Here is a 17854-nt window from a genome sequence, read left to right as displayed (position 1 = left end):
AAGGGATGTGGACAAATTGGAGAGAGCCCAGCAGAGGGCAACAAAAATGACTAGGGGGCTGGGGCATATGACTTATGAGGAGAGGCTGAGGGAACTGGGCTTATTTAGTCTTCAGAAGAGAAGAGTGAGGGGGGATTTGATAGCAGCCATCAGCTACCTGAAGGAGGGTTCCAAAGAGGATGGATCTAGGCTGTTCTCAGTGGTGGCAGATAACAGAACAAAGAGCAATGGTCTCAAATTGCAGTGGGGGAAATGCAGATATTAGGAAAAACTCTTTCACTAGGAGGGTGGTGAAGCACTGGAATGGGTTACCTAGGGAGGTGGTGGAATCTCCATCCTTAGAGGTTTTTAAGACCTAGTTTGACAAAGCCCTGGCTAGGATGATTTAGTTGGGGTTGTTCCTGCTTTGAGCAGCAGAGGGTTGGACTAGATTACCTTCTGAGGTCTCTTCCAACCCTAATCTTCTATGGTTCTATGTAAAAATTCCAACAGTTTGCAGCTCAGCTTAGGTCTAACCAAAACTGAACTAGAGCAGCAAGATCCTCAAAGCTAATAAAAGCAGTTTCCAAAATGCTGTGGAAAATGAACTATACATTGGGTACTTCCATACCTCCCATTCTCTGAATACTGGCATTTATATCTGAATTAGGTGTGATTCTTTTTCTTGTTCTTACATCTTGAGTTACTCAATATCCTGAAAAGGTCATGGGACTGTAAGATTCTTAGCTGTCACACTTCAACTAAATGTAAAATACTTGGATCATAGGAGAAGTTTGTTCAGGGGTGTTCCTCTGGTATTCATCCCTCCCTTACCAGCAGAGCATTCCACTACGGTGATCAGATAACTTGTTGGCTATGACTTACTTTCCCAGCTGTCTTTTAAAAGAGTGGCCAGAAGTAAATTTCCTGAGGTAACGTAGAACACAAACTCTAGGCTTCAGTTCCCTGTTTCTCCAGTTTCCTCTGTTCTCTTTATAGTCCACCACTTGGATTCTACTTCCACCCTAATGCATTAATGCTTTATTTTGTTTTTAAAAAAATACACACTTATCTAGTAGTTGTTTGATAGCAAGTGGCCTCCCTCACCTTTTCCTCTTATGATTTGTCTGCCTTTTGTCCAAGGCAGGAAAGGTGCTTCCGACACCAAAAGCAACCAAGAGTATGTTCTCTCAGCTCACCCTGATGCTGGATTTTACCAGGAGATGACACAGCAGGAATCTCCCCACATGTGAATCTGTAGAGGAGTGGCCATGAGACATACAACACCTAGATGTGATTTGAAAAATTGTCCATTTGCAACTGTAAAGTTCAGTCCATTTCTTGGAAAAGTGATCACAAAACTGGTGATAGAATATATTTTAAAAGAAAAAAGATTTAGAGAAAAGGAAAAAAAGCACAGATCTAGCAAGGTGTATGCCAAATCCCACTGCTTACTCCCTTTACTTTTTGCAGCATCTCATCTTCCATTCCTTATGTGTATGTTGCCAGTACAGCCATCAATCCTGCACTAAGACACCCATAAAAATGAAAACTGTTTTTTAAAATATAGTAGCATCAAAAATCTTCATGCCCACTAACTTCCTCCAGCAGGCCCAGAAATGCAGGCAGCCCATTGACACCAAACATGAAAACCTGGTCCCACTGAAGTCAATGGGTGTTTTGGGCCAAGGTGTTCAAAGCACCACAGGCCTGGCAGAAGTACGCTGAAAAAACGAGGCTTACACACAGCTCTGTGTAAGCCTCGTTTTTTCAGCGTACTCCTGCCAGGCCTGTGGTGCTTTGAACACCTTGGCCCAGAACATTTGGCGCAGCGAGCAGGGTACTCTGAGAAGCGATGCCACTTTGGCCGAAGGTAGGGGAAGTGGGGAAGCCGTCGCTGTCCCTACAGCGCATACCAGGATGGCCCCCGACGGAGCGCTGGGGGCCAGGAGTGCGGGTTATGGCCGGGTGGGGTGCCTCGGCGGACTGGCCGGAGTTCCAACGGGCTGCAGGGGTCATGCCCGTGCAGCTGGTTGAGGGATTACACCGGTTGCGAGCAAACCGGCGCTCTGGGACGGAGCGGCGGGCGATGGGGGAGCTAGGATGGCTCCTCCTGACCGCCATCCGGGCCCAGGACGAGGAGGTGCTCTGCTTACAGCGGGCACTGGAAGGGAAGACTCAGGAATGCACGGCGCAGGCGGAGGCCGGGCCGTGGCTCAAGACGTTGTCACCTCCCCGGCGGAGCGCGCCCAGGAGCTGACACGATAATGTGAAGTGTTGGTTGCCCGGGTAGCGAATAAAAGATGCCTCAGGCACGGGAGGCAGCCGGTCACCATCACCCAGGTGCATGCGGTGACCGCTGCCCCCTCCTGGGACCCCGAGACTTGGGATGGGAACATTTGGGACTCCTCATCCTCGAACGAGTGGGGGGAGGAGTCCCCTGCCATGGCTCTGGCGCGCCCGGTCCAGGAGTTGCGGGTGCAAGGAGGTGCCCTACAACCAGAAGTCTTCCGCACGTTTAAAACGCGTGAGTTGCAGGAAATTGTGCAGAGGTTCCGCCAGGAGCCTGGGGAGAGCGTCCTGCAGTGGCTCGTGAGGGTCTGGGACAATGCAGGTAACACGGTGTTGCTGCTCCCTTATGAATTTCAACAGTTGGGGGTCCTATCGCAAAACTCTCAGGTACGTGCACAACTGGCAAACCCGCCATGGCTGCAGGCCAGGGGGCAAGACATCGAAAGCCCCACATTGCACCGCTGGCTGGCAGCTGCAGTGGAGGCGGCCTACCCCTCGGTGGGGGAGTTGGAGGCACAGGCGCGCCCCTGGAAGACCATTCCAGAAGGGGTGCAAGCCCTCCGTCAATTGGAAATGGCCTGGGCCCGTCGCCACGGGCGGGGAGATGGGGCCGGATGATGTACCGGTGACAAAATCAATTAAAGCCACAGTGTTACGCCTGGCCCCTGAGGAGTTAAACTCTTCCCTCCTCGCGGTTGTCATGGCAAAAAATGGGCATGTGGAAGACTTGGCAGCCTCCTTGGCGGATGCTAGGCCAAGAACCAAGGGGCAGCAAGGCAGGGGACAGGAGAAATGGAAGTCGCGGGTGCTCCGGAAGATCTTGTGGCTAGATCTCTTGCAGGCTGATGTCCCTCACGAAAAAATCAATAAAAAGCCAAAAGCGGACTTATATAAGCGGTGAATGCAGCTGCCCCCTACCAAACGTAGTGCCAAAGGAAAAGGGAAAAAAAGTGTAAATCAAACCAACCCAGTGTAGCCCTCTGCTCTGCCAGCCGAGTAAAAACTGCCGTGCCCATACTGAGGGCATGGCAGGTCCTCCGCTCCATGTGTCATGGTGGCCACACACGGAAGGGAGGCGGGGAACCAACGCCCCTATGAACCCCTAGCAATTCGCTGGCTGAGGGAAGAAGTCCAACATGTGTTGGCGTTACTCAATACGGGCGCTGAGGTCACCATCTTGCACTCCGCGCAGACCAAGGGCCAAGCCACTGTCATAAAAGGCCTCGGAGGAGTGAAAACCCCGGCGTATGAGGTTATTGTCACTCTGACCCTGGGGAAGGCTCCCCCATTCCGGGCCACAGTCTTGGTGGCCGCTATTAAAAAATACATACTGGGCATCGACGTCCTATGGGGTCGCTCTGTGAACACCCAGTATGGCCTCTTCGCATTCGGACATCCCCGGTATGTAAGTGCGCCTTGGGTACGTAAGGTACGGGCATTAACAATCCTATGGGGCTCCCCCTCCGTTGGGAGCCCGTGGTGTTGCCTCTCCCAACTCCTGTAGTATCTAAACGACAGTATCGCCTCCCTGAAAGAGAGGAAAAGATTACCCAGACTATCAGCACGCTGTTAGAGGCCAAAATTATTCGGCCCACCTTAATCCCGTACAATAGCCCCCTTTGGCCAGTGCGAAAACCAGATAAAACCTGGTGTATAACGGTAGACTATCACGAGTTGAATAGGGTCACCCCTCCGCTGACGGCTGTTGTGCCGGATATGGTGACCCTGATCGAGCACATTGCGGCAGCTGCCTTACCTTGGCATGCCGTAATTGACCTCGCGAATGCCTTTTTCTTCATCACCATCGCCCCTGAAAGTCAGGAGCAGTTTGCATTTTCGTGGCAGGCCTGCCAATATACCTTCAGTGTTCTGCCACAGGGTTGAAAGCACTCCCCAACTATTTACCACCAGTTGGTGAGTGCCAACCTTGCCCAAATACAGCTGCCGGACGCGACCCGTTGTTATCATTACATTGACAACGTGATGGTATCCGGCCCCTCCCGTGAACTGGTGGTGAATGCATTACATGCAGTCGTTACTGGCTTGGAGGCGCGCGGATGAACTTTAAACCCGCAAAAAATACAGGGCCCTGCTCAGATGGTAGTCTACCTAGGCATTATGTGGGTGGGACCAGATTGGCAAATTCCTCGGAAGGTGCAACAAACGGTGCAGGGTTATCCCCCACCCCAGACAAAAAAAGAGTTGCAAGCCTTCCTTGGTCTGCTTGGATTCTGGCATGCCTTCATTCCCCATTTAGTCTTCCTCATGCGGCCTTTGCAGACCTTGGTATGAAAGGCGGCACCCTGGCAATGGCAGCGGGGCCATCAAACTGCCTTTGACTTGTGTAAGAAGGCCCTGCTCACTCACGCTCGCCTCCACGCTCCCCAGCCTGGGGTCTTCTTCGAGCTCAAGGTCACTACGGTGGCGAACGTAGCCTCTTGGGGGCTATGGCAGCAGGTAGGGGCCCAGCAAAAGAAACCAATCAGGTTCTGGTCCCATACGTTGAAGGGGGCTAAACCCGGATATACTCCCCTAAAAAAGCAAATCCTGACAGTGGTCTGGGTGTTGCAGGATACCGAACGCATAACGGGTCCCACCCTGGTCATCGTGCACACGCCTATTCCCCTGGGGCACTGGGTACAGGCAAAATAGGTCCAAACACAAACAGGGGTTACACAAATCGCAACCCACTTTAAGTGGAAGCATTATTTGCAACAGTGCATGCTGCTGGGCCGGCCCTCCCTTTCTACCCCACATGCCCTGTTACTGGGGGCCGTCACATTCAAGCATGTGCCCTCTCTCACAAAGGAGCTGCCCCTGGTGAAAGACCCCATGCCCGCCTCTCCAGTAGAGAAGGCCCCCTCGGTCCACCGAGGAGCAAAAATATGCATGGTTCACAAACGGGTCAGCCTCCTATACGGCCCCCTGTGCAAATGTCGTGGCAATGGCTTGGGGAACGGCCGGCTCCAGCCAGTGGGCCAAATTGCGGGCCGCCACCCTAGCAATCAAGGGCGCCCCACCACGAGTTTACCTTTATACGGACAGCTGGGTATTATACAAGGGCCTCCGGACCTGGATAACTGCGTGGGAGGCAAAGGGTTGGGAACTCGCAGGCCGGCCCCTGTGGGGAGCAGCGCTCTGGTAGCAACTCCTGCGCTATGCCCGATGGGCCCCTCTGGCCATGCAACATGTAGACGCCCACACAAAGGCTAAAACCTCCAAGGCCCACTGGAATGCGGCAGCCAATGCCATGGTGCGGAGAAGGTCTTACAGCTGGCAAAACGGTACCATGTGAAGGAGGGCCATCGAGGAGCCCGAGAAACGCAAATCACAGCCCTCCACCAAGGTGCCTCCCTCCCCTTGGCGGCCTGTCTAACGGTTCGTGCCAGTTGTCCAGTATGCTCCCGCCTGGCGCCCATTGCCCTCCCGGGACCGACTGGCAAAATTTCTCAGGCGGCAGCCCCTGTCAGGATTGGCAAGTGGACTATATTGGCCCCATGCCTCAAGAGCAATGCTGGCAGTATGCCTTTACAGCTGTGAATACATACACTGGCCTGTTGTTTGTATATCCCAGCACCACCGCGGCCGCAGCCACTACCTTGGCTGTGCTATAGCAACTGTGCTTCCGCTACAAAACTCCCCACACGCTACAGAGCAACCAGAAAAACCCACTTTACGGCCCAGGCCGTATGGACCTGGGCCGCAGATGTAGCAGTGAACTGGCACTACCATCTTCCGTATACACCTGCAGCAAATGGCCTTATTGAGCGCCTGAACGGGCTCTTGAAGAATCAAATCCGTCACCTCACTCCCACCCATACGCTCCACGGGTGGTCTGGGGTGCTAAAACAGGCTGTCTGGCTACTCAACAATCGCTCACTGGGTGGCCAGACGCCCTTCCAGCGTCTGGTCTTTCCCCCTGCCGTACATGCCGACCTATGTGTGAATCTCATACAGGCGCCAGGTGTGATTGACCCCATGCAAGGCGTAGTTACCTTGTACGCGCCACACCCTTATGCTCTGCAGCCCAGACAGGAGGTAAACACCTGGCCCGCCCAGTCGCAGCTCCAATGTGAGCTGCCATGCCTATTTTTTATCACACTGTTGGCTTTGGGCTTACAATTTTATCCCCCATATTGGTTAAGTGCAAACCGCTCGTTGGGCGCCCTCTCTTGCACCAATGCTGCAACAAAGCCATTGCAATGGAAGCGAGGGAAGGCCCTATGTAACCTGTTTCCTTTACCTCCCGTAGGTCTAGAAACCAGCGCCCTGAGCAAGACCGAATGGCACGTATTGGTTAACGTGTGGTGGACGGTATCGCAGGCCGCCGTAGTCCTCACCACTGGGGAAGGATGGGCATACATACTCCCGGAAGGGGAAAACTATCCCTGCATGGTCTCACTCTCCCGTTTGTCGCGGCGCTCCTTATAAAAATCACCACTGCAAAAGCTACCACCTCCTCCATAAATGCCTGGTTGGTGTTAGCCCAAAGTGCTGTTAATGCAACGTCGTTTTGTTTACCACGTACGTATGCTGTAGGTGCAGTGATGAAAATCTGTTTCATCGGCATCTGCACAGACCTGACCCTTGTCCAGCACTATTCTTTACTGAAAACAATCAATAAAACTATTACATATACAAATTTGTATGCTTTGGGTCCTGCCCAATATAATCTAAACGCGTCTATGTATTCGTTCCGTCTTGCCAGTGTAACTGTTGCCTTTTCTTGTATGTTCTTGTAAATGCCAGGCACTTTGGGGTAAATCATACCAATGTGGAGTTACGCTGTAATAAAAGCACTAATGTTTCATTTGCATACGGGCATATAAAATTGCCCAAAGGATGGTTTCTCTTATGTGGCAGGACTGCTTATACTTTCATCCCAGCCAATAGTTCAGGGGGCCCCTGTGCCCTTGGCCGTGTGGCCCCCCCCTCATTTTTCCACATCCTTCACAAGTCTCTGCCCGTCACCGGAGAGATACCATCCCCCTTAACTCCACCTGTAAAGCTAATGTAACCTTATTTTCCAAGGCCAAGGCTGTGGCCCTTGCTTTTTCGTTAATTGGCATTCCTGGGTTGATGGTGCATAATTATCATGCGGTAAAACACCTTGTGTGTACTGTCGTGAAAGCCCTCAACCTAACCTCTACAGTCCTCGCACTCCTTTCCCACGAGTTGGGCGAGGTACGCCAGGGAATGCTGCAAAATAGGCTAGCTATTGATTATTTGCTACTCTGACATGGCCACTCGTGCCAGGAGTTTACTGGCATGTGTTGCTTTAATGTAACAAACGCCGGCCCCTCTGTTGAGGCCGATTTACGACGACTCCGTCAGTTGGCGGCAGGAATCCGCCGACAGCAAAAAAACACCTGGCTTTGGTCCTGGCTCTCCACATTACGGGGTTGGGCCGCCCATCTTGTTCAAGGCCTACTTATTGGTCTTATTTGCCTTCTGGGCTTGTATTTTTGCTGCCTTTGCGGCCGTGGCCTAGTCTCCCAGTGCTGTGTGCGGTTTCCCCTCCGCACTGTATCCTCATGGTCCTTAATGTCGCTCGAGAAAGCAAGGGGAGGAGTGTAAGGGACTGTGGAAAACTTTGTTACGGCCTAGCTAGGGAACTTCCACTTTCTCGAGCTGAGAGGTTATTGTAAAACATAAGAAGTTACTGCAGAACACAGGAAACCAGCTGGAACCGGCCATTGACCGGTTCCAGCTGCTTTGCATGCCCTTTTGCCAGGTAGCGAAAAGCCCCTTTTGGGAAGTACCTAATTCTATAGTCATGAGCTGTTTTTGTGTAGTGCTTATTAACGCTGACTGTCTGCCCCTCCGTCAGACTCCGTCCCAGGCAGAGCTCCGGTGTGCTGGGTTCCCCGCCTCCGTGACTGCAAAGCTTCAAGTCCCCATTGCGGGTGTGTCACTAACCTTCAGTAAAGCCAATAACTCACAGTTGTGTGTAAGCCTCGTTTTTTCAGAGTACTCCTGCCAGGCCTGTGGTGCTTTGAACACCTTGGCCCAGAACAATGGGAGTTTTGCCACTGATGTTGCTCCAAGTCTCAGAAGTAAACACCATAATTCAGCCTCCTCCATAGGGCCTTTTGGGGGCAGAACTCCAAAGTCACTAGCTCCCACAAAAGCAGCAGCATCTTTGTGGTCCCTGTCTCCAATCCCAAAGACATCAATACCTGTGTTCTTTTTGGACACCCTGGGACCTCAGTCTCCTTTTGAAGTAGTCAAGGGGTTTGTCTGATTCCATTGCTCTGCCCTGCCTGATATGCCTCCTGCTGTAGACTTTGTCACCTGTTGGAAGGACAATGTCTACTTGACAATAAATTAAATATTGTCACAGCTACAATGTATTCCCAGGTTACCAGCCACGTTTGTACTTTTAAAGCCACATGTCCCTAGTTTTTTAAATGTCTTGCTCTCCCCTGGTGCTCTGTGAGAGATGCACACAAACAACAAATGGAACTGACTATGCATAAAGTGTTGTCCAATGAACAAAGCAATCAAACAATAAACAGAGAAAATATTAGTTTAACTTCTTTCATTTATAAGAATCTTAGGATTAATTGTTTCTGTAGTAGGTAAAATATTCTCAGACACAGTATAGTTTTAAAATTAATATTCTGTTTTGTTTTGTTTTCAAATACCCATTTTCTTTTGTTATTATGTTGATACAGGAAAGACTCACTAACAGCCATTTTGCTGTTTATTGGTGTACTGAAGCCTTCTTTGTTAATTTTGATGTTCCTTTAAATCTACTGCTGCTCTCATTTAGGAAAGCAGGTAAGAAGTTCTTCTGTTGGGGAAATTTTTTTTGAAGCTATGAAACATGGTGTGTTTGGACTTTAAGATGTATCAAAATGTCAGGATCCTGTTCGGATAATTCATTCAACTTTAAGGTGTTGCTACCACTTTTGATTGGGGTTTTGCACTAAGAGAAACGGAAGTGAAATGGAGCCTCTGATGTAATCTGCTCCTGGAATGGAGTCTACATAAACACTTCAGTTCCCATTGGTCAGCCCCAGAGAATCACATGTTCAGGTCATCTTTTTAAAGAAGCTATCTAAGGTAGTTTCTCCATTTTCTTTTGCTCCTTCTTACTGAGAGTTGCTGACTTTTCCCCTGTGGAATATTACTTAACAAGTCCTACAGAATGTGTGACCTGTTTGTGGGAATCTGGAAGTTTGTCTCCAGTGAAAAATTTGAGGACTACATGAAAGAACTGGGTGAGAAAAATGATATTGTGATATTTGGGGATGTTCCACTGTTCAGCAGGGAAAGCGTAACTAGCCATTTACTTGTCCTGGGATTTCTTTCATGGTTCTTAGGGACTCTTGCTTATGTACTTCCCTAGTACTCAATAAGGAAAAAATGAGGATGTATCAGAGTTTAAATTCCTTTTTTAAAAAGAAAATGTTGCTTCAGTTAACTATAATGCCTACTGTGTCTTCCTATTCCTTTATATGGGATTCTGACCTTGCATCTTTTTAGGCAGGGGATTAGGATCGAAAGAGAAGAAGCTGCTGCTATAACATTATAGGTGTAATTTACTTGTTCAGTAGCATGTGTAGAAAAAGTCTTGGATAACTACTTTCTGTCTTGATAATGGGGACATAGAAGGGCAGGCTCTGGCTCCTAGCATCTACCACTATAAAGTAATGTAAGCTAAAAAATTGAAAGATAAACCTTGTTTTGATCTATGCTGGTGTACATCCAGAGCGTGTCAAAGGTGTTGTCTCAGATTTTCTGTTGTAAGAGACCAAAATGTGGATGTTGGTATCAGAGCTAAAAATATCACCAATAACTTAATATTCCTGACACCAGAGTGCGGTGCTTAGGGGAAGCAGTGGATGGGTAACAGCTGAGCTATAATTTACTCTCCTTCAGGGTTCCAGTCTAAAACCTGCATAGCTTTGGGGATCACTGATTGGTTTAAAGACTTCTGCCTTGCTGAGAGAACTGTAGCAACAGAATGTACCTTTAAACTGAAAATGCAAAGCTCATCAAGCTGACCTCCCTACACCAGCTCATTCTAGATTCCATGTGGGATAGGGTTTGTTGGCTGCTGATGGAACTATGCTACCACTTCAATTTAATTTTGTGTGTGTGTAACTTTTTTACAGGCTTGTCAGCTGTATAAATAAGAAGTTTAAGTAGCCTGATTGTCAGGTGGCTAGAAACATTCAGATCTGATGAGGCATTGAGCCTGAACTCCCAACATGTGTCTTGAATGGCCCACACGGAGAGGGTAGACACACTTTTAAATAAATGTCTTGCTTCCTGACAGTGAATAGAAGTGTCTTGTGCCTCTCTAGGTGTGGGTTTAGCCACCAGGAAACTGGGCAGCCTGGCCAAACCCACTGTGACCATCAGCACAGATGGTGATGTGATAACCATCAAAACCAAGAGTACTTTCAAAAATACTGAGGTCTCCTTCAAGTTGGGAGAGGAGTTTGACGAAACCACAGCGGATGACAGGAAAACCAAGGTGAGTACTAAAGCAGCACTCATCCTTCATTCCCATTACTCCATTGAGGAGAAACAAACTGAAGGAAGAAAGTGCCCTACTGAAACAAAGGGTTCAGAGAATGTGAAACTTGGTTCTGGGTTAAAAACCATTTTAAATCTCCTAAACTCATTTTTAACTATCAGTGCCTGCTGTTGGATAACAAGAATGGGAGCAGTCAACTTTGCTAGCATGTGTTCTTGTATTAACATAAACACAAATAGCTGAGGTTGGAAACATCTCAGTTGTCCAGGTCTAAACTTCAGACTGTCCCCTTAACTCTGATTCTGGTCAATTACTCTCTTTGCAGAGCATTGTCACCTTGGAAGAAGGCTCAATAACTCAGGTGCAGAAATGGGATGGTAAAGAGACCACAATAAAGAGAAAACTAGCAGATGGGAAGATGATTGTGGTGAGTGAGATCATTTGACTACTGACATTAACTAGATCTTAATGGAATTGCATCAGGACTGATTCAAACAAACCCAGGGCTTTCTGAAAAGCCACTTAATTGCAATCCTTCTGACTGCCTAGACTATGATTTAGTGTGGAACTATTCCCCACCTCCCTCAAATATCTATACCTGCTGGGGTGGGAAGCAAAGCTCAGTCCCATGTGTGGAAGAATTAGCTGTGAATGGCTGGCTGCACACATGGAAGCACTGTCCAAACTGCTGCTGTAACCAGAAAAACCCTGTTTGAATTGCATAGTCAAAATGTACTTAAGTGGGGTAAGATAAAACCCAATGGAAGCAAATGAGAACTACCTAAACATGACCCACTTTTTGGGATGGTCAAGGCTGAGATGAAGCGATGCGTGCCACTGTCTTATTGCAATAATGGACAAACTGTCCTTCCCTCTTCTACTTAAATTGAAGAAAAAGGCAAAGAACCCAGATCTGTATCTAGGGAATTACTAACTTACTATTACTATAGTTCTGAGTGGGGAGAAAAGATTGACTTTTATTTCAACAGCAGTCTGAATCTCACTGATGGTTCATGAGTTTCAATAAACTTCTTTTTCTTACAGGAATACACCATGAACAATATCACTTGCACTAGAGTCTATGAGAGAGCATGAGTAAACTCCATGTCCAGGAGTGCGTCTAACTTGGTCTGAGAATGAGTTCAGGTCAAGGAAACTACACTTCTTCTGCTTCTTAGTTTTCTTGCCTGAAGAAAAGGCCTAATGGGTGCAGAATCCTAATTAAAAACACTAATGTAACCAGAAATGTTAATGTGGTTGCTAAATAAAATATTTTGAAAATTGTCTCTGAACAAATGTTAGTGTTGTAGATTACAATGCTGTCAATATAACTCTGCATTATCATGCTCATGTTTGTGCACAGCCAATCTGCACTTCAAGAAAATAAACCACGCTGTTTATAGTTTGAGGTGCAACAGATATAGTAATACCATCCTGCATAAAAATTAAATGCTGAAAGGACTTAGTCTGTCAACAGGAGAGGCTGGGGTGAGTTAACTTCCAAGTTTCACGTTAGTCCTTGTCCGTTATGGGGTCAATCACTTCATAGGGGATCTACTGGGAAGCTAGGTTATCTTCTAAGAGACTGAAATCTTTTATTTCTGCCATGATTGAAAGACTAACGAGCTAGTATTATGTATTCAGAGTGTGGGGACATAAGCTTGCCTTCTGAGACCTGAAGTTGTATTCAGTACTCAAGCTCTAACCCAGGAAGTCTTCAAACTTTCTCCAAAGAAGAAGCAAAAAAAAGCTGTTAAGTCCTATGTTCCCAGTCCTCTGAGATGAGATCAGTGTCACTACAAAAAAACAGCTGTTTTTAGGCAGGGGGAGGGAGAGACTAGATTTCTACCTTCTCTCCTACTACTGGGCTCCAATTTATCCAATCCCAGAATGATTTGGAATTGAGTTGTTAAAGGACTAGCTCTTTAGTGCCTCTGCTGACTACAGCTGTGACAGTTTAAATTGGAGATTCTCCACCTTTACATGAGGGCTTTGGAGTAGGTCCTTAGTCAAAGCAAGATGGAATCATCTCTTCAATCCTCTTGTTTTTTCCCAAAGTTCACCTTCTACACTTGATGTAAGGCCTATCTCTGATCCCCGAGGCATTGATGAAATGGAACTTTCTTAAAACCAAAGAATAAAGATGGTGAGGAGGCAGTTTGCATTTAATGGTAGGGAGCAAAGGGGTCACAGCACCTGGTTCCTCCCCTCTGCTTAAGCTGTGTTATCCTGTAGCAGTGTAGTCAGGAGGGAAAGGGCAAAGTACAATCACAAAAGGAGCGAACAGAGCTTCTAGGATCTCAGGAACACGAAGCTGCTGGTTTTTTGGAAATATTTGTCATTGTATCATAACCGTCCACCTTGACCTCCCACTCTGAAAAATGCTGCTCTAGACAAATCTTTAGTCTGCTGTGGGCTATAATGTTCTGTCCAATTGGGATTGGTCAGGTTAGTGTGGGGGTGGTAATGGAAAAACACCAATTCCCATGAAGAATTCATAAAGGTCTGCAGTAACCTGTTAAAATTCTTACTAACTGAACTGTATAACATTACGAACCAATGGTTGTGTGTTGCTATAAGGCTACCCACCACTGAAAATCTCTCCTTAATAGAGTAAAAGACAAAATGACATATTAAAATTGGAAGTCAAATCCTGCTCAGGAAAATAGAAAGGAACATAAATTTGGGCATGTTAAGGATAAATAGGCAGGCCCAAAAAGAATCGAAAGAGCAACTAGCAAGACACAAACACTACCTGAAAAAAGAAAATTTAAGCAGGAAGCCTGCCAAATAATCAGTGGGGCTATTGGATGATCAAAGTGCAAAAAGAGCACTCAAGGAAGACAAGTCTGTTATGGGGAAGCTAAATGAATTCTTTGCAGCAGCTTTCCCTGCAGAGGATGAGGGAGATTTCCACACTTGAACCATTCTTTTTAGGTGACAAATTTGAGGAATTGCCCCAGATTGAGATGTTGACAGAGGAGATTTTGGAACAATTGATACGTTAATAAGTTACCAAGACCAGATGGCATTCACACCAAATATAGGGTGACCATATGTCCAGGTTTCCTGAGACATAACCTCATTTTTTTGATCCTCTGTCTGGGTGGGTTTTGCAAATAAGAGGCAGTGGCTGGGATTTTTGCAAGCAGATGTTGCAGCTTGGAAAGAGCTGTCTCTGTGCCCCAATTGGTCCCTTCCCTCCAGCTGCCAGACCTTGCTAACCCAGCTTCCAGCCCTGAGGAGGGGGCTTGCAGGAAAGTGCTTGCTGGTGCTGTGTCTAAACCTGCACCAGCCACCTCACTGCTGTCACAGGGAGTGACACTGCCCCCCACCTTGAGAGTGAGACTGCAGGTACCCCCTCCAGCACCTCCCCAGGTACCCCTCCCAGTGCACCCCCACAGAACTCCCCAAATACCTCACACACGCCCTTCTCCAGCAGTGTCTCTTTTTGGAAACCTGAAATATGGTAACCCTACTCAGGTCAGGCTATACCTGCTACTGTAGTGAGAGTAGACGTTACTATCTGCGGCTCATCAAACCGACTGCCTTATGGGTAGCCCGGGAGGGTGTAAGGCTAAGGGAGCAAACCATTATGAAAAGCCCCATTGCCTTGTGGGTGAATTCAGGAGAATGCAAGGCTATGAGAGTAAACCTGGACAAAATCTGGAGTGGAGCACTGAAGGTGGTCAGGTACAAATATTTTACTATCTTGTGACATTTTACTCCATAGGCTTTATGGAAATATGCTTATGAGTGTGAATATGATGTAACTGGAATATGCTTTATGCAAAAAGTCTCTTGTAAGGTATCATTACAAAGCTTATCTATTGAAAGAAAAAGAGTACTTGTGGCACCTTAGAGACTAACAAATTTATTTGAGTATAAGCTTTCGTGAGCTACAGCTCACTTCATCGGATGCATTTGGTGGAAAAAAAAAATGCATCCGATGAAGTGAGCTGTAGCTCACGAAAGCTTATGCTCTAATAAATTTGTTAGTCTCTAAGGAGCCACAAGTACTCTTTTTTTTTTTTGCAAATACAGACTAACATGGCTGCTACTCTGAAACTTATCTACTGAGCGTGTTCATCCTATTTGTTTGCATGTATTAGTTCTACGTCTAGAGTTAGGAGAATAAGATATAAACTTGTATTACTGATGTAAACATATTAAGTGGAAGCCATTAAGGGTGCTTCAGAATCAATGAACTGTAAATGGCTCTGTTTACTTGCAAACCTTCCTGTAAAAAGAAAAGGAGTACTTGTGGCACCTTAGAGACTAACAAATTTATTAGAGCATAAGCTTTCGTGAGCTACAGCTCACTTCATCGGATGCATTTGGTGGAAAAAACAGAGGAGAGATTTATATACACACACACAGAGAACATGAAACAATGGGTTTATCGTACACACTGTAAGGAGAGTGATCAGTTAAGATAAGCCATCACCAACAGCAGGGGGGGGAAGGAGGAAAACCTTTCATGGTGACAAGCAGGTAGGCTAATTCCAGCAGTTAACAAGAATATCAGAGGAACAGTGGGGGGTGGGGTGGGAGGGAGAAATACCATGGGGAAATAGTTTTACTTTGTGTAATGACTCATCCATTCCCAGTCTCTATTCAAGCCTAAGTTAATTGTATCCAGTTTGCAAATTAATTCCAATTCAGCAGTCTCTCGTTGGAGTCTGTTTTTGAAGCTTTTTTGTTGAAGTATAGCCACTCTTAGGTCTGTGATCGAGTGACCAGAGAGATTGAAGTGTTCTCCAACTGGTTTTTGAATGTTATAATTCTTGACGTCTGATTTGTGTCCATTCATTCTTTTACGTAGAGACTGTCCAGTTTGGCCAATGTACATGGCAGAGGGGCATTGCTGGCACATGATGGCATATATCACATTGGTAGATGCACAGGTGAACGAGCCTCTGATGGTGTGGCTGATGTGATTAGGCCCTATGATGGTATCCCCTGAATAGATATGTGGACAGAGTTGGCAACGGGCTTTGTTGCAAGGATAGGTTCCTGGGTTAGTGGTTCTGTTGTGTGGTGTGTGGTTGCTGGTGAGTATTTGCTTCAGATTGGGGGGCTGTCTGTAAGCAAGGACTGGTCTGTCTCCCAAGATCTGAGAGAGCGATGGCTCGTCCTTCAGAATAGGTTGTAGATCCTTGATGATGCGTTGGAGGGGTTTTAGTTGGGGGCTGAAGGTGATGGCTAGTGGCGTTCTGTTGTTTTCTTTGTTGGGCCTGTCCTGTAGTAGGTGACTTCTGGGTACTCTTCTGGCTCTGTCAATCTGTTTCTTCACTTCAGCAGGTGGTCACATAAACACCACCCTATATCGGAAACCTACTGACCGCTATTCCTACCTACATGCCTCTAGCTTTCATCCAGATCATACCACTCGATCCATTGTCTACAGCCAAGCGCTACGATATAACCGCATTTGCTCCAACCCCTCAGACAGAGACAAACACCTACAAGATCTCTATCATGCATTCCTACAACTACAGTACCCACCTGCTGAAGTGAAGAAACAGATTGACAGAGCCAGAAGAGTACCCAGAAGTCACCTACTACAGGACAGGCCCAACAAAGAAAACAACAGAACGCCACTAGCCATCACCTTCAGCCCCCAACTAAAACCCCTCCAACGCATCATCAAGGATCTACAACCTATTCTGAAGGACGAGCCATCGCTCTCTCAGATCTTGGGAGACAGACCAGCCCTTGCTTACAGACAGCCCCCCAATCTGAAGCAAATACTCACCAGCAACCACACACCACACAACAGAACCACTAACCCAGGAACCTATCCTTGCAACAAAGCCCGTTGCCAACTCTGTCCACATATCTATTCAGGGGATACCATCATAGGGCCTAATCACATCAGCCACACCATCAGAGGCTCGTTCACCTGTGCATCTACCAATGTGATATATGCCATCATGTGCCAGCAATGCCCCTCTGCCATGTACATTGGCCAAACTGGACAGTCTCTACGTAAAAGAATGAATGGACACAAATCAGACGTCAAGAATTATAACATTCAAAAACCAGTTGGAGAACACTTCAATCTCTCTGGTCACTCGATCACAGACCTAAGAGTGGCTATACTTCAACAAAAAGCTTCAAAAACAGACTCCAACGAGAGACTGCTGAATTGGAATTAATTTGCAAACTGGATACAATTAACTTAGGCTTGAATAGAGACTGGGAATGGATGAGTCATTACACAAAGTAAAACTATTTCCCCATGGTATTTCTCCCTCCCACCCCACCCCCCACTGTTCCTCTGATATTCTTGTTAACTGCTGGAATTAGCCTACCTGCTTGTCACCATGAAAGGTTTTCCTCCTTCCCCCCCCTGCTGTTGGTGATGGCTTATCTTAACTGATCACTCTCCTTACAGTGTGTACGATAAACCCATTGTTTCATGTTCTCTGTGTGTGTGTATATAAATCTCTCCTCTGTTTTTTCCACCAAATGCATCCGATGAAGTGAGCTGTAGCTCACGAAAGCTTATGCTCTAATAAATTTGTTAGTCTCTAAGGTGCCACAAGTACTCCTTTTCTTTTTGCGAATACAGACTAACACGGCTGCTACTCTGAAACCTTCCTGTGTACATGTCAGCCAGCCCAGGAAGAATGGGGGCTGGGGTCTCACAGGATATGGCCCTGCTGCTTGCTCCTGCCACCCTGGAGTCGCTCAAGGTAAGTGGTGCCGGGCCGAAACCTGAACCCCTCCTGCACCCTACACCCCCTGCCCTGAGCCCCCTGCCACACTCCACACCCCTCCTGCAATCCAACCCCCTGCCCTGAGCCCCCTGCTTCACCCCATGGGCAGGGGTGGGGTGGAGTGGGGGTTGGCGGTGATGTGGCCCTCGGGCCAATGTACAAGTCCTCATGTGGCCCTCCTGGTGATTTGAGTTTGAGACCCCTGGTCTAAGTACTGTGAATATTCTATAAACAATGAAATGAGTGTGCATTGCCCAGTAATTAGAACACTTTTTCAGGGCTCATATACAATTCTTTTCAAAATGGAATTTTAAAAAAAAAGTGGCTGGGGGCAAGTGCATAATGCTGTTAGGATCAATGGTGTCAT

The 17854-nt window shown here is 47.2% G+C and overlaps 1 protein-coding gene across 1 annotated transcript; it reads left to right on the top strand.

Annotated features, from left to right (window-relative positions):
* The first annotated feature begins 9292 nt into the window (after positions 1-9292).
* On the top strand, positions 9293-12042 carry LOC119851070 (fatty acid-binding protein, adipocyte-like). The gene is made up of 4 exons (XM_038390286.2): positions 9293-9497; positions 10587-10759; positions 11088-11189; positions 11807-12042. The coding sequence occupies exons 1-4, from the start codon at positions 9425-9427 to the stop codon at positions 11855-11857; spliced, it is 399 nt and encodes a 132-aa protein (XP_038246214.1). The 5' UTR covers positions 9293-9424; the 3' UTR covers positions 11858-12042.
* Positions 12043-17854: the final 5812 nt, after the last annotated feature.

Source organism: Dermochelys coriacea, chromosome 2, assembly GCF_009764565.3.
Source record: "Dermochelys coriacea isolate rDerCor1 chromosome 2, rDerCor1.pri.v4, whole genome shotgun sequence".
Taxonomy (NCBI): Eukaryota; Metazoa; Chordata; order Testudines; family Dermochelyidae; genus Dermochelys; species Dermochelys coriacea.
Note: the sequence above shows the minus strand (reverse complement) of the source record. Positions and strands in the feature narration are given on the sequence as shown.